Source organism: Amborella trichopoda, chromosome 1, assembly GCF_054954075.1.
Source record: "Amborella trichopoda isolate Santa Cruz 75 chromosome 1, AtrichopodaSantaCruz75HAP2 v2.0, whole genome shotgun sequence".
Lineage (NCBI taxonomy): Eukaryota > Viridiplantae > Streptophyta > Magnoliopsida > Amborellales > Amborellaceae > Amborella > Amborella trichopoda.
This window is the reverse complement of record NC_142336.1, coordinates 53158381-53176229: the sequence shown is the minus strand read 5'-3', so window position 1 is coordinate 53176229 and position 17849 is coordinate 53158381. Positions and strand designations below refer to the sequence as shown.

The 17849-nt window shown below is 35.0% G+C and overlaps 1 protein-coding gene across 1 annotated transcript; it reads right to left on the bottom strand.

The window, feature by feature from the left end:
* Nucleotides 1-728: 728 nt before the first annotated feature.
* LOC18434838 (TCP-1/cpn60 chaperonin family protein) lies at nt 729-16818 on the bottom strand. Its single transcript, XM_006844901.4, has 14 exons — nt 16621-16818; nt 15351-15412; nt 15118-15190; nt 12223-12290; nt 11864-11933; nt 11545-11613; nt 11384-11455; nt 10984-11057; nt 10253-10530; nt 9302-9686; nt 8352-8477; nt 2103-2207; nt 1901-1975; nt 729-1185 (listed from the first exon to the last, which is right to left on the bottom strand). Exons 1-14 carry the CDS (start codon nt 16643-16645, stop codon nt 994-996), a joined length of 1674 nt encoding a protein of 557 aa, XP_006844964.1. The 5' UTR covers nt 16646-16818; the 3' UTR covers nt 729-993.
* Nucleotides 16819-17849: the final 1031 nt, after the last annotated feature.

Genomic DNA, 17849 nt, shown 5'->3' with positions numbered 1-17849 from the left:
CTATCACTCGATTTTGACTTGGTAAAGTAGACATCACTTATTGGCTCAGGAAAGGGCCTTTGGCCATTGACATCGACCGATACAACCAACAATTTTAACGATTTCGTAAACATACATATTCACTCCATTATATCAAGTATTGAATTTAAATAGCTATGAACAACAAATTGCTCATGCCTATATATGCAAAAACTCTTATTATTATTTCTATCTATATCTTTGTAGAGTTTTTATTTTCAGAGCTTTCCACAAAAACTAAATCGGTTTTTATGGTCTTTTTTTTTTTATAAAAAGTACTAAATTTTTTTAAAAAAAACACCCAAGTGTAATAATTGATAGTAGAGTGAACAGGGCAGCTGAAAATAGATCCAAGTCTCCCCATAGGCGGACATGGCGATCAGGTTGAGTCAACTGGTCAACCCAACACCGGTCCAGGTCCAAACAGCCAATACCCAACCTAGAGCAAGGCATAAATGTGGATCCAATCTGGACCCCAACGGGTCCAGTTCTAAGTCAAAGTCAACCCGAATCCATTAACACCCCTACTCATTTTTTAATATTTTATACATGACGAGCATCCCCAAATACCAATGCTGACATGCCAAATGTCACATGTGCCAATAACAATTACGTGTGTACGAGAGACAGGTTCATCCTAAATTGTCGATTGAAGAGGGAAGAATTGAAGCTAATTGACCAGAAAAATATCGCACGAGTTACACATCATACAACTAAAACGGAGCAAGCTGCCAAAATCTCATTTCTATCACCCACCGTGACGACTTGTGTGTTCAACTTAAACGAACTGAACTCTCATAAATATAACCAACCCACTAAATAGGATCATCAAAAGATCCATAACCATCTACATTAAAGGACCCTTTTAATCCTCTCCACAAAAAAAAAGAAAAAGAAATAGGATGCACACGTTTTTTGTCACAAGATACCACCTTTGATGTTTCGATTTCAACCCAAACCAAACATCTCTAAAATTTATTCAGGAAGAATCTGTTCACCATCTGCATCATCTTCTTGGTCAACTTGAGGCTGCTTAGGAGCTGATCCTGCCCCTCCACTTTGTTTCTTCTTTATACCACTAACAATATCATCTATTCTCAAGAGCATGCAAGCTGCCTCAATGGCGGTCTTAAATGTCTGAGCCTTCACATTATATGCATCCCAAATCTATGGAGAGACAGAAAAGGGGCCAAAAAACTCAGATCACACCAGACCGCACATAGCAAAAGAACAAATCGAAAGAACATATGATCCCAAGGGAAGCTAAAAAAATCAAACCACCAGTGTATAGTATATGGAAAACTGTCACCTAATCACCATGTTGTGGTTTCCATTCCCCACCAACACCACCCCACTGATACCTTCAAAAAACTAACTCCTACACTATTTGAGGAAACGGGTCTCCTCTGATAAACTAACTCCTACACTATTTGAGGAAACGGGTCTCCTCTGATTACCCAAAAAAAAACTTGGGCTTGATTGGTTAGATGTTGACAATTGCAACATTATATCCTGAGTTCAATTCTCACCTAGTCACCACGTTGTGGTTTTCATTCCCACTGACACCACCCCACTAACACCTTCGAAAAACTAACTCCTACACTAATTGAGGAAACAGGTAGAGGCCCATCTTCCCCACTGATTACCCAAAAAAAAAACAACTTGGTATCGATTGGTTAGATGTTGACAATTGCAACATTATATCCTGAGTTCAATTCCTACCACTGAACTACCCAATAAAAAGCATAACGAAAAAAAGGATCTCCCCTGTCTGTCATAAGAATGGATGGGAGATGTCCTGGAGGCATACCATATACTATAGATGGGCGGAGCATGATAAACTGTCCAATCAAGGTTGAGTAATAGAATGTCAGAGTTATACCCCTTTTTCTTTCATATCCACGATAGTGCCTGTGTTTCCGTCTATGCCAATCCATGCATTTTCACCATTTGCATGCTGCAACAAAAGACAATATTCTTAGTTTTTTTTTTTTTTGTTTTCTTAAACAAGTAAAGAAGGCTTTACATGAATAGCTATAATGAGTCTAAGAAGTAATGATCATTCAAAATTTTACATGATATACCTTTCCTTGCAAAGCTGTCATCGTCCGGATTACATTTACTCCACAGTTTTGTGCCAGAGTACGGGGGATAGCCTCGAAAGCAACTGCAACAGCTTCATATGGCCACTGCGAAATGACCACGCAGATATTTAAGGTGCAAGGTCATCAAAAAAGTTGAACACTCAAAACAATACCATGTTCCAATGTTTTTACTCTATTTTTTCAGATGAGTTTCTAATGTTTTTTCTCCCCAGGAACGTTTCCAGTTAATGGAGGGAGATTATATGATCTTATTGCCAATTAGTCGATACAAATACACTCGCAACAAGTAAGAAGCAACCAATAGGCCTTTTGAAATACTGTCCATGAAATAACAAAGATCCCCAAAAACAATTTCTTTTAACATTTTTGAACCAGTAACAATCTGGACTTCCAAAATACTGTAACATTTTAGATCATAGATGCATATGCATAGTATGTGCATTACAGAAGGATGTACTGTTCAGATGATATTAAATCTGGATTTTACCCAATAATCCGTCTATTAATATTCAATGGCCAGATTACTCAATTATACACTCTTTTTTATGCTTTTCTTTCTTCTTCCTTTTTTTTTTGTGGAAGACGGCGGTCGCAGGGGATGTAACCTGACTATTACTTTCCCACATTGAACTTTGAACTTTTCCATCCATTAATTGGTTGTTCCTTTTTTTTTTATCAATATCATTAATTGACTTTTAAATCCAGTCCCTTCACAAAGTTTGGTTACTGAAGCACCTGAAAGTTGAGAATCATTGTGTTTGTAGCATAGTTTGAAAACTCGCCGGGTCGAACCGGACTCGCTCAGTTCGACTCGGGAATCGACAGACACCGTACAGGTTCCACTATGAAACCGGGAATCGCCTGTGTCTAGAGAGAACCGGGCAATTCCCAATAGTGAATCGCCGAGTCTCGCCCAAGAACACGGGCTGCACAGTGTTCTTCATGGATTTAATCTTTTTTTGTCATTTTCTTATCATTTATCATCTTTGTCAGCCTTATAATGGAATCTTGCAGGCTTTAATTCAAATTTTTCAGCCATTTCAGTCAATAAAAGGTAGTGAATATCCAATTTTGATCAAAAAAATTTAGGGTTTCCGCCATTTCACTGATGTCAAACGAAACAAGGCATCATTTTTTGTAAAATTTCAATGTGATTGATCGTAAGAGTGTTGTTCAAAAGTTTTGTTCATAATTTGTGATTATTTTGGAGGAATACATATCAATTTTGAATTTGAAGGCACGGGTGCACGAAAAACAGGTAAGAATTGTGTTTTTTTTTTTTTTTCCCGCCATTCTATCAAATTCACTCAATATTTTGCAAATAATATGTTAAATTTATAGGCTTTTGATTCGTTATAGTATTGTTTATCATCACATGTATTCAATTTGATTATATTTATTCAATTTGAGTTGGATTTTTGAGAAAAAAAGACCGATGTCTGTGGAAAAAAATGGACTGAGTTTTTTTATTTTTTTTTCCGCCATTCTCTCAATTTCAGTAAATATTTTGTAAATAATGTGTTAAATTTATAGGGTTTTGATTCGTTATAGTGTTGTTTATCATCACATGTATTCAATTTGATCTGGGTTATTCAATTTGAGCTTGATTTTTTAGATTGAATGATGTCCGTGAAGAACTGCATTTTTTTTTTTTCCTCAATTCAATCGATTTTATTTAATATTTTGATAATAATGTGTTAATATTATAGGGCTTTGATTCCTTATAGTGTTATTTATCAAAACATGTATTTAATTTGATGTAATTTATTCGATTTGAGGCGGATTTTTTAGTTGGAATGACTGATGTTAGGTGGGTCTGTGAAGAATTGCGTTTTTTTTTTTTTTTTAATTCATGATCAATTTTTTTGAAACATCGTGATTTTCAAAAAATTGTGACCCATTTTTTATTATCATGAGGAATTAAACAATATTTTTAATTTTTATTGTTAAATTTCTAGTTCAAAAATTTGCATGTTGATAAATTATTTATGCAAAAAAATACATGTTATTATATTTTTAATGCAAAACTGTATTTTTTATTTTGTTGTTAATGCAAAAAAATACATTAACAAATACATGCTGTTAAACTGTATTATATTTTTCATGCAGTTTTGTATTAAAAATGTATTTTTAATCTTTTAAATTTTTAATGCACAAAATAAATGTTGTTAAACTGTATTATCATGAGGAATTAAAATGAATATCATTGTAAAAAAATCGTGGCATGTATGATAATTATATTATCTTGCATTTTTCAATTTTATTATTAAATTTTTAATTCAAAAAATGTATGTTCTTGATAATTGAGTTGTAGCCATGTTGGAGCTTGCATTTTTTATTATATTATCTTGCATATATGTAATTGAGATGAATGACTATTTGTGGTCATTTCAATCGAGTTGGGATTGTGCCCACTATATATCATTGTAAATTTTATTTGTGGCATTGTGAATGACTATATCATTGTAAATGTTTTTTGTGTCAAATATACGTGTAGTGGCATTATGGATGACTATATTAATGTAATTTTTTTCTTGATTCTAAGTGTGACTTATACAGACTTTTTTTTATCTATAATGTTGCATAAATATTTTTTTTTTCTCAGTAGGAACTAATTCATGTTTGTCGAAATGAAGATTTGTGACAAGTCCACATGTATTGGCATTGTGAATTACTATACCATTGTAAATATGTTTTTTATTGATACTATATCAATGTAAATTTTTTGTTCTATATGTAGTGGCTGATATAGGCTATTTTTATCTATAATGTTGCATAAATAAATTATTTTTCCCAGTAGGAACTAAAATATTTTTGTCAATAGAAGTATTTTGTATTAACAACAAATATAACTTTACGAACTACCCCTACATATTATCACTACACATAGTAATTATTTTTCATGTTGAACTGTCAGGTTAATTTTTAACCTTTTACATATTAAAGTTGAACCATGGCAAGATCTGTGGAAGACCCTGCATGGCAACATGGGGTCAGACTTGATCCCAACAAAAAAGACAAAATTATTTGTAATTACTGCCAAAGAGTGATAAGTAGTGGGGTACATAGGTTCAAGCAACACTTGGCAGGGAGATGCTTCTGCGTACAATAGTGTCCCTAATAATGTAAGAAAGCAGGTGGCGCCATTTCTCAAGGCTACCAAAGGTTAAAAAATTACAAAGCAAAGGATGGATGAGGAGATAGCTAGCTTATATACGCCATCAAGCGGGAATGATCCAGAAGAGCAATATAATGACTTGGAGATGGCCACAAGAATGAGTTTACAAGAAACATACCAGAGGAAACTCGGGTTTAGAATGCCTGGTGGTTATGCATGGGCATGCATGGTGGGCTCAGCTCAGACATGCATGGCGGGCCCAGCTCGAGCATGTATAACGGGCCCAACTCAAATATGTATGGAAGGGTTGGTGGCAATATGTATCAAGAAGAATCAGACGTTGAAAAAATTGTTTCTAGCTTATCTAAGAGTGTCAGTATTGCAGGTCATGGTCGTATAGACCCATTTCTCTCAAAACCTAAGTCAGAACATATGACCCTCAAAGGCATGGTGAAAGGTACGAGAAACATGTTGAGCAGATATGTTGGTAAATGGTTCTACGATAAAGGGATCCCCTTTGATGCAGCCAATAGCCCATATTTTCCACCTATGGTCAACGCAATCCAGAGAGCTGGGCCCAGGGTAAAACCCCTGACGGGATATGAGCTCAGTGGGCCAATATTAGACGAAGAGGTAGAGGAAGTTAAAAAGTGGATTGAAAAATATAAACAGAGTTGGCCAAGAATAGGCATTACTCTCATGAGTGATGGTTGGTTGAATAAAGTTAGCAAAAAAGAATTTGTAAACTTCTTGGCCTATTCCCCAAAAGGTACAGTTTTTTTGTTTAGCAAAGACGTATCAGGGAAGAAGGATGCAAACTTTTACGTACGACTATATGATCAAATAGTTGAGGAGGTGGGAGATAAGCATGTACTCCAATTTATTACGGACAATACACGTGCATGTATTTTTGCAGGAAGCAAGTTAATGGATAAGAGGAAGCATCTAGTATGGACTCGTGTGTTGCACACAGCATCGATCTTATGTTAGAGGAGATCGATGAGATCAAAATTGTGAACGAGACTCTACAGGAAGCGAGGTTGGTGTCAAAATTTATGTATAACCATTCTAAAATTTTATTTTTGTTCAGAGAACAGTCTAAGAAAACAGAGATAATCAGGCTGCCATAACCCGATTTGCGACATATTACTTGGCTGTGGCTCCATTAGGGAATCTGAAGGTGCAATAAAAAGATTGTTTACCAGTTAAGAGCGGTTAAATGACCGCCTCTCGAAGTCCAGTACCGGGCTAAAAGTGGACGGCATAATCTCAAATAAGAGGTTCTAGTCTCGATGTTCCAGTATCGTAGAGGCCACTGCCCCTTTAGTCACGGTGTTAAGAATGGTGGATGCTGACAAGAAAACTACCATAAGCATCCTTTATGAAGGTATCGAGAGGGTTAAATCAGCTATTGGGGAGAAGTTTAGTTTTGCTAATAAAGTGATCGAGATTATAGAAAGAAGGTGGAACACCAAATTTGGACGTCCAATTCATTATGCAGGTAAATATATATTTATATTATTAGAATGTTTCATTCAAAATTAATTTTTTATGAAATTTTAAATGACATTTCTCTATCTAAATATTTTTTAGGTTACTACTTCAACTCAAAATTTTTATATTTGATACCTGAACATCTCCACAAGATTATGGAATGGGTACATTATTGCCAGGTTGGAGAGAAGCCATCGAAACCAAGTAGCAGCAATACGAGAGGTATTATTTAATATTTGGGTAAGAACTTGATTGAGTTGTTATATTTGTGAGGAATACTGTACCAAAATGAAATATTTTGTTTTAGCTTGCTATGTATAGGGATGTTTTAGAATCCTTCGAAACTAAACTTGCCAGTAATTCTCGAACTAAAATGGATCCAGGTTATCCTCTAACTAATATTTTGTTTATTCATATATTTAATCCTATAAATTGTTCTTGCCCTTACAATGCTTTTTGCATTTTAATCCAGTTGAATGGTGGGAGATACATGGTAGTGATTGACCTCACCTAAAGAGGATAGCAATCAAGGTGCTCTCCCAGGCTACTGACGAAACTGGAGTACGTTCCAATGGTTGCACACTACTAGGACGAATTGACTCGCTTCGAAAAAGCTTCATAAACTAGTCTACGTTCATTACAACTTAAACTTTCAATAGCGACAAATAAGAAAGAAGCTTGAAGACTATGGGCCGATAGACTTTGACACAATATTTGTCACAGACACAGCAGAACAATGGGTAGTAGAAGAAGAGGAGCCAATGTTGCACAAGAGAGCGTTCCTTGAATTCGGTGAAAAAGATCTTAAAGAAGGTGATGAGCAGCGTGAAAGAGGAAGCAACCCGTCGACATATCTACAATTCGTCGGAGATGTCAGTGATATTACACCTAATGAAGAAGAGTGGGAAGAGGGTCTAAGGGAAAATGAGAGATGATTCTGAGGCCACTCAATCCCAGCCAAATTATTCACATATCGAGTCCTAACAACAAGAGGGTAGGGATGAGCACGATAATGTAGGTGAGTATGAAGGATCGACAAGCTTCGGGGATTTTGGATTATGACCACAACAAAACACTAACACTCAGGAATTTGGTATAGTCAGGTGCCTACTAATTTGGATGATTCGTTTTTAGATCGAGTCAATGAATTGTCACGCGAATTCAATCACTGGTACCAGCGTGACCAAGATGAAGAACGACGTCGTTTGTCATTTTATTTTTAGATCGTATGTTATGAATTGTATGCTTTATTGTAGTCCATGTATGATGATATACTTAATCCATGATAATTCTATGTTTATCCTTTTGTGTGATGTAAATTAAATGGTAAATAGTAGTTCATGCTGGAAAAGAACATATCAATATTCGTATATTCATGCAAAAAAATGAAAATTCTTAATGGAGTACCCTCATTTCTTATTGAATTCCTAAAAAAAAACATTTATAGTGAATTTTAATAATTTTTTCGGATTTTTTTAAGGTTTAATCCGATTGATTCAACCGATTCTCGATCCGGATTGCCGATTCGTCGATCCATATGGGTTTTTGAGATGTCCGATCCGGATCACCGATCTGCTTTTTAAACCACTGGTTTGTAGCATAGGGATAGGACGTACCTTTTCAATCCCTTCGATGGACGAACTCTTCTGCTTCAAGGTTGCAGACACAGTTAGCTCAGAAGCCCCACCACCAGGAACAAGCTTTGGGTTCTTTATTATATTTCGTGCTACAGACATGGCATCCTGCAAATTAACCATTCAATTAAACAAATGACATGAATTCTGAAAGCTTGCATATTTCACCAAATTTTAAATGGTAGTCAGGCTAAAAGTAAACGAGATAGCATAATATAATCCAGTGGATTATAGGATAGCTAGAGTCTTTTGTCATCATCACCATCCAAGGCAATGGACAGTGATAGAGAATATTGCACCGCCATTAGGTCCCAATTGTGTCACGTCTTGTTCCATAGGGTCCCACTATTTCCTCCATCACCGTCCATCATTTGTCCAATGGCAATGATTCTAATAGACAGTGAGTTCTCTATATCGTCCCTCAGATTATGGTATGTTTTTTAATAAAAGAAAAGTAGCAACAGATATCATAGATCTTCACAACATATTTTTTCACTATCTTTTAGAAACCAAAATCCAAAATCCTGTTTGTATCTTCTTTCCTTTTTGTAAAAAAAAAAAAATTTCGAACTTTTTTTTTTGACATAGTAACGGTGGGAATAGAGAACGGGATGTAATGATGAGGCATTGGTCCCCCATGCACCAATGCCACACCCCCAATCCCAATTTTCTTTTTTTGATACTGTTAACATTGCATTGAAGGAATGTTAACGTTTTAAACATTATTCTAACCAAAATTCAAAAGTCAAGGAGTCCTCTATCCAAAGCTGCTAAAACTTTAATTCCTGATATGAAACATGAGAACTGTAGGCTTATAAAAAACACACATTGGGGTCTGTTTCTTCCTTTTCCCTTTGGTGAGAATCAGATCCAGAAAAGTGAGAACCGTTGAGTTGTACAAGTGATAGTGCATATTTCAGAAGAAAACAAACCTGTAAATTCCTTTCAACTTCATTTAAAAGGTCCTTGCTAGCACCTCTTACAAGAACAGTGCAAGCCTTTGGGTCTTTGCAATTAGTGATGAAGGCGAAGAATTCGTCCCCAATCTTCTTGACCTCGAAAAGCCCAGCTCCTGTTCCAACATCTGACTCTTGTAGCTCATCTGGCCGATTTACAACCACGGCTCCACAAGCTTTGGCAATCCTGTTATTGTCAGTCTTCCTTAGCCTCCTTATGGCACTAACACCAGCCTTGCTGAGATAGTGGCACGCAAGATCGCTGAGCCCTTTCTCTGTGATAACTAGGTCAGGCTGGAACTTCAATATCTGAGCACAGAGACTCTCGATATACTCTTCTTCCATCTTCAGCAGGACACTCCTACAAGATAATTCACCAGTCAAAACATTTGGACCCAAATAGCCTACAGTTTGGTCTCCACCATTGTTTAATGCTGAAAAAATTTCAACCTGAATGGCATTCTTGTTATCAAACCTTAGATCCTCAAAAGATAATCCCATGAATTTCGGGAAACTATAATCCCTTGGGTCATGCAATTCAATAACATGATGGATGGTGGAGATAGAAGGGTACCCACATAGAGAGTATGTGTCGGTCTAGTGGCTCCCATTCTCTCTTAATCATCATATCATTTCATATTATACAGTGGAGGCCACATATATATCATTAAATTATGGCATAAATACCTTTTCCACCAAATAGAAAACATATATTGTTCACAAAAAGAAGTTTGGCTAAAATACGGTGTGAAATTGAAATTTATCTGTAACTGCAGGTCAAAACACTTCTACAAAGCAAAAGTCTACAAGTTAAAACTTGGATTTGAACAACAATCTAGGCAGTACACAAAGGCATGCCCAACAAGACCGCAAATACACTTTCCAACAGACTAGAATAATAAGTTTTATAGCGGAGATGTCAGATACCAGTCTTCTTCTTTCAACAACTCTGCATTTGTTTGATTTTCCCCTTTCTTGTATTCAAGAGGGCAATCCAGAAGAATGATGCGAGGGTTTAGTATCTTTCTTTTCATTTTGCCTGGAGAAACCACATCTTTGTTTATCATAACTCCCTTAAGAACTTTTGAGTCTTCCAACTGACCACCAGGAATCTTTTCAACTTTTATGTACTTTTTAATGTCGACTTCTTTTATGCCTTGGCCGAGATCCACACCAATAGTTGTAGTAGCACCAATGGCTAAGTCCTGAACACAGAAGAATGAAACATGATCACAGGACAAAAAGGCTGAGAAATAAAATGATAAATATACAGGACAGGAGAATGCACAACAAATCTACATGGTAGACCTAATATGCACGCTACCTATGGTTTCTTTTTTGAGAAATACAATATACTTTCAGCATTACAAAAAGTTGCACGGCTTATTCCCTTGAAAGGCAACAAATTAGTTCTGAAATTGACTAAATGAGGTTCAGATCCCCTTTGTCTACCTCTACTTTTTCTCGCCAGTGAACCATATCAAATATGAAGGAAAGAAAAAAAACACAAGTTTTGTGCATTGACTTGATATTTGGACATGTTACAAGTCCCCAAACTAAGTCAAACCATGGTTTCAACATAGAAAATAATTGACAAATAGAAATCCAAAATCACATATTTCTTGACATTTGTAAAAGATTAAGGAAGACAATCTTACAGCAATGAGGTCTCCAAATTGGCCAGTGAATTTTGTGCCGATGCAACTTTTGACTAGTTTCAGCATTGTCGCTCCTGCCGTGTGAAGGTCACAAGCCAAAATTGCATTCAGGGAATGAAAAAAAATTGCAATAAAAGGAACTAAGCTGATGATTTTTCTTTTCTTTCTTTTTTGGATGGATAACTAAAATGATGAAATTTCAGTAAATAAAAGGAATCCTACCATGTGCTTGACCAAATAGATTGTATACAATTATCATTTTTTTCTTATGACTATGAATATGATCTTTGTTTTTTTTCTTTCGGAGAACCAATATTTTTTCTTAGAAAATTTGCCTGTAAACAAACATATATCATAAAACCAAGAGAGTAAGTCCAGATACAAAAGCACAGCTACTTACGGTCATTTACATCAATGGGCACAGCGATCTTATCAAGCACTGCAATAGAATCCTCAAGGGCCTTACTGTAGGCTGCATAAGAAGCGCCAACATTGTAATAATCAGAAGCAAACCATTGCACCATTCAAGCTGCTATCTCACCAAATTTGATCTCAGCATACCTCGGCAAATGACTGTAGGATGATAGCTCTTGTCAATAAAAGCTTCTGCCACATGAAGCATCTCACCAGCTACATCAAAATTTCAGTTAATGAAGGAATAATCAATAACTGCTGACAATTCTATTTTCCATTATCACTTATAAATATATGGAATCTGCTAAGAAGCTTTATCGACAGCAAAATCCAGTTTTCCATTCTCAAGCCTCAACTATCAATATTCCTTCTTTCCTATTTAATATATGACTATACTCAACAGATTTAACTGAAAGTTTCCAAAAACAGAGTAGGAGCTGAGCTATGGAAATTGTTAGCAACATACCAAGAACAATCACTGACGTAGTCCCATCCCCTACTTCTTCATCTTGTGTGCGACTAAGTTCAATCATAGACTGTTGTTCCACAAAAGAAAAATTAACAAAAATAAACACAAAAAAGACAACTTCATATTACCATATAACACAAGTTCAAGAGCACACTTAAAACATCACAACAAGCAGAATCAGACTGCATGGGATACATTGGATTGCTTTCTTCTGATATAATGCACAAAAATGATGACCACCAAATCTTGATTTACACAGCAATGGGGCATGCACAAGTGAAATTTAAAAAAGAAAGCTTTGACAGGAACGAAAAATGGGACAAAATTGACTAGGGAAGAACAAAGGCCATCCATACCTTAGCAGCTGGGTGGGCCAAATCTAGTTCTCGCAGAATACAATTTCCGTCATTCGTTACAACAATTCCTAAACAGGTCACAAAAGTCATACAACTAAAATACCAGATTTGTAGAGTGAACAACATAAGAACTCAATTCATCAGAGAAAATGTCATCATCAAAGCAGAAGATATGGCCAATATGTACAGTACATCTGACACTGTAGATAAAGGTGCTCTCTGTAGCTATCCATGCATATAAACATTGTTCAAACACTCAGCAAGACCGAATCGGACTCACCTGCATCCCTACCAGCACCCTAACAGTTCCAAATAACCTGTAGTCAGTTAATCCGAGTCCAGGCCACCAAGTCCACACAAGTCTTGATCAAGCTTATCCAGTCTTTGAAAAAACCAGTGATTCTGGTCTGAGTCTTGAACTTGGGACTTGGACCTGCCCCAAGCCTGGGATCTATGATTTCTAACATTGTATATAATATTAATGCATTCGGATAGCTTCTGATCCTGTATTCCGTGAAATAATGAAATACAGTGAAGTGGATAATGGCTTTATGCAAGCAATGTCACCTGCTGGTGCACTTGGTATACCTTAAATCCTAACTCAATTCAGTTCACCAATTTGTTTAATTAACCAAGATACACAAAAATATTTGATCGGCAAACCTGTTCCAGTTCCTAAAGAAGCAGCAGTTCGAGGTATGGAATTAAGAGTAGGTTAGGGGTGCTTCAGTAAATAACTAAATATGATTCCTTGTTGCTGTATGCTGTTATATAGAAGGAATTTACTCCATCCTTGGAAACATCCATATGCATGTGAGAGATTTGCTACCTCATTTTACAAGAATCAAATTCTCTTATATTGCAGACAAAGCTCCTTCTTTCCAAAACATTTGTCATTTATTCAAGAGGGAAATAACAAGAGGAAGTTGTGTTTTAGTGTGATTTGAACAAAGTAAGTTGTAAAGGAGTTTGCAAAACACCATAATTTCATAAATGTAATAATACAATTAGTGTTTTGACCACCAAAAAGATTTATAGCATTTATTTACCCAAAGGAGAAAAACACATTGATAAAAGGGTGCGGTTTCTATAAGGATGCAACCTTACAATCCAATCATGGCGCACCTTAAAATTTTATCATAACATGTAATTTTGTTGTAAAAAATTCTCAGTATTATCTTAAAATCTATTTTCATACCTAATTACAAAATTTTAAATTCCAAAATTGGTTAAAATCAAGTAGATCTATAAATATATGAAAATCTTGAAATGGACGGTCTAGATAATCTGTTGCAAGATGCACTATTTCCGGGACTCAAAAACTTTTTTTTTCATATTCATACATCTCAACGTCAAGATGATCGATTAGAAGGTTTTTTCAACATTAAAACAACATTTCTAATAGATTTTTGAGGTGCATTTGTGATTCTACATTTTAAGGTTGCAACTTTATATAAACTTTTCCCTTGATAAAATTGCCATGAGAAATGTTTATATCATAAAGACTATAATCTGCCAAGCATATGTAAAGTTCATGACACCCATTTTTGCCATGTATTAGTACAGGAAACAGGATGGGGGCGTGATATTGGTTCTGGTACTTGAGGGTCGAAGGAGTTTCCGGTACATTGTTATAGAAACAGTTTCTATTGATTAGTTGGCATGTTTTCTAGAAGAGATGGTACAAGTTTCCAAGAACCTGATACACATATACTTGTATGCTCTTATTACGAGAATGTATGATTTATTGGTACTTGATGGCCAAGTAAATACATATAATTTTGAATACTAAAACCGATGGGGAAATTTATCAAAATATACTTACTTTTCCAACAGCTTAACAGTTTACCCGTTTTCAATTATTTGGACTCATGTTCATGTGTATTTTCATGGGAATTTTAAATTAGGGATTGTATACTATGAGACCATTTATTTTTGGTACAAGGAGTTCACAATCACTTTTAGCCATTGGATTATGAAATCCAATAGATGAAAGTATCACAACATTCAAGAAATTTAATTTTGGACTTTGTGCCCAAACAATGACACATCCTCAACCACCTAATTTCAAATCTAATGGTCAATAATGATTCTGACCTCCTTATATCAAAAGTAAATGGTCTCGTTGCATACATTTCCTTCAAATTAAAGGAAAATATAATACAAGTGCCATTTTAAATAGCAAATCTCTTTTGTGCGTTTTGATGAATTTCCCAACCTATATTAAGTGTTAATTGTTAAAAATAATGCATATGTCTCTCTCAATGGCTCATTGATAATCTCTCTCTCTCTCTCTCTCTCTCTCTCTCTCTCCTTTTAATTTTCATTTTTATAACTTCTTCTATTATTATCTATCACAACAATGGTTCTTTCTACCATGTGCCTCTTCTTTGGAGAGGGTTTTGGATTCTTATTCCCATTATTAGCAAATTATTTTTAAAATATGTTCCTAAATACATGATAAGTGTTGATTATTATGTATATAGAGTTTCTATAGAAATTGGTACGACTTGCGTTCGTATGGTTCCGTCAAAAAGCACTACCCAAAAAGAGAACCTGCATAAATATGATCTCACCAATAGCCAGAAAAGGTCATAATAAACATCACATGCTTATCTGGATCCATGCATAAGCATCACACAAATTGGGTGTTAGGTGTTGGTATTTTTATCGCCAATGTACACAATGTTGCACCTCAGAGATGCAGTTTCCCACATATTAGTCGAAAATTAACAATAAAACAGGAGAAGAAATTGTCAACATATAAAATACAAGACAACAAATCATTCTAATATCATAGAGCAACATATAAAATGATCACCAGAGAAGGTACTGCATTTAACTTCACATATCAGGGAATAAAAAAGATCAATCCAACAAGAGAAATTAAAGGACCTCCTGCAGCATCTAGTAGCATCTTCAACATGGATCGAGGACCCAAAGTTGTTCGGATGATATCAGCCACTGCCTGTGAGAGCAAAAGAATACAACAAAGTAAAAACTAGCATTTCCACAAACTTGAAAAACCATAACGAAGAGACAGGACCCATAGTTTCATCAAAATATTCCTCATTATCTGCAGACTGAGATATATCTCATCAGACATATCATGAATATTCAAAACTCACCTTAGATGCCTGGATGTTTGCATGGTGAACTTTAGTTCCAGACTCTCGTTTCAAAGAATCTTCTGCTCAAATCAATTTACAATGAAATAGAATCAGTGAACAGATAAACAATGAGAAAAATTTGCTCAAGATCACCACAAAACATCAATAAACAAAAATCCCACTTCACTTCCTAATCCCAAAGAACAGAGAGGGAGAAACTTGGGTGTCACACTTAAACCATCCAAAGTTCTCTCTGTGAAAAGAAAAACCTCGCAAGAAAAATAAATTAAGTGTGACTAGATAATAAATAGGATGAAGTAAGGATCTTACATGCGCATCTCATAAACTTATTAGAATACATATGTCAAATTTCATAGATCAAGGATTGTCCCGATAACTAGGATTCCAGTAGGAAAGTTGACATGAAAGAAACTTTATAAAGGAACAAGAATTCTAAAATAAAAAAAAAAAAGCAATAGAGGAGCCTTAAGGGTCTTTTCAAAATTCTGAATGGCTCTTAAATTAATAAGTAATGCATATCCCATCAGAATAATTCTATTTTTCAATCTAATGAGAACCATTCTTTAGCTTGCAGAAAGTAAGAAACAAGCTTAAATCTAACTCCCAAAAGTTTTAAGATCAAGCTACGAAAGTCCAAAAAACTTTCATGAAGGCATTGAGATGACACAAAAACTATTTTTAAATTAGAAAAGCAATTTCGCGAGACCATCACTAACAGTTGAACTATAGACTACCAAAAAAGGAAACCCCTAATGACCAAAATAATCAATTGATTACCGAAGAAATTAAAAAATCCATAATGACATTACAGAAAGTAAAATAAATCAGGGAGTAGGAGATTTCCAAAACTGCTAATCTTTGCCATTGACCCAAAAATAATGCATCCATGAAAAACAGAATTTATTTTCTTCTTTATTTCTTAAACGTGATGGAAGAGATCGTTTTCCACCGCACAACTCAAGAAAAAAAAAACAAAAAAACTCATGAAATCGTCCTTCTAAAATTCTCCATTACTGAAAAACTAATTCTTAATAAGCTAGATCAGTTTCCATGTTTATCGACCCAGTAACCAAATCCTAGATTGTATAATGAATCAAAGCAATTACTACTAGGGCTCAAAACACAAAAGAAAAACACATGGCAGAGAGATTGAGCTATTCATCCCAGCCAACAATGGCATCGTTTTGAAGAATCAACTGAAGAGAGAGGAGCATATCAAACATCAAAATAGAGGCAAATCTGTGAGATTCAGACGATATGGACTTACTGAGAACAAGTACTGGTGCGTGCATCGTGGATAGAGAAAGTGAAGAGCAGACCAACTAGGGTTTTGGGGGTTTTAGAGGGAGAGAAAAATCGACAAAGAAGAAGAGGGAGAAAGAGAGGGAAAGAGGGTAGTTTCAGAAAAGCCGACCCTTATATTTTCTCACTTCTTCCGGGTTCTTCTGCAATTGAAAATAGTTTCAAACGGAAGATTTCGGCCTATTAGGTTTTAAAAACTTTCTCATGGTAATAGTTTTTTAAAAAGGAAGAAGTTTACATAGAGCCGAGGTTCTAAACAATCAATTTAGAATACACCATAAAAAGTTCACTAGAAAAAGTTTTTAATGCCCAAATATCCTCAAATTGATCATCTAGATGTCAAGATGCATACACATGGCAAAAAGAATTGATTTAGTGCATCTTACAATATATTTTTGGATCGTCAATTTTTAAGATTTTTAAGTTTTCATAGATCTGCATGATCTACACTATTTTTTAAGCTGTAGATTTTATAATTAAAGATAAAAATATATTTTAAAGCTATCACAAAGATTTTCGGTATTAAAGCTATATTTCTCGATACTATTTGAAGGTAGGCTTTACTTTGATTATTTAGATCCTCGGCTCTATACAAACTGCACCCTTTTAAAAAGGTCCCGTTCCGGCCGAGCCATATGTAGAAATGCACCCCTATTAATAAATTTATTTTAAGGATATTTAATCTAAGATCATGAATATGAAATAATAAATATATTTTAAAAATTATAAATAATAATTCTAGTAAGAAAAAATTTGAAGAGTTAGTTTCTATTGTTTTTAGATGGAATACCTACTTACATCCATCTTTAAGATCGATGCTTTACGCTTTTTGGACTGTATGTGTAAAAATGCAGCCCAATTCCTATGAAACCATTTTCTTTTAAAAAAAGCTACAGTTTTGGTGAGAGCCGACTCATCTATTACCATTCGGTCCCTTGTCTATCTAATGTCCATATCTAAGATGGATGCAACAAAATGTAACATCCACTAAAAATGGTAAAAAAAAAAGTAACATCCATTCAAAGTTAAAATGGATAGTGAAGAAAGGGGTCAAGAAAATAACATTTATATATTTTGAAATATATAAATTCTATAATTTAGATCATTGTCAAGGTTGAAATTATTGAACTCTAAAATTTTGGATCGAAAATACATTTTAGAAATATATTTTTTAGGGAGACCACACACGAATAA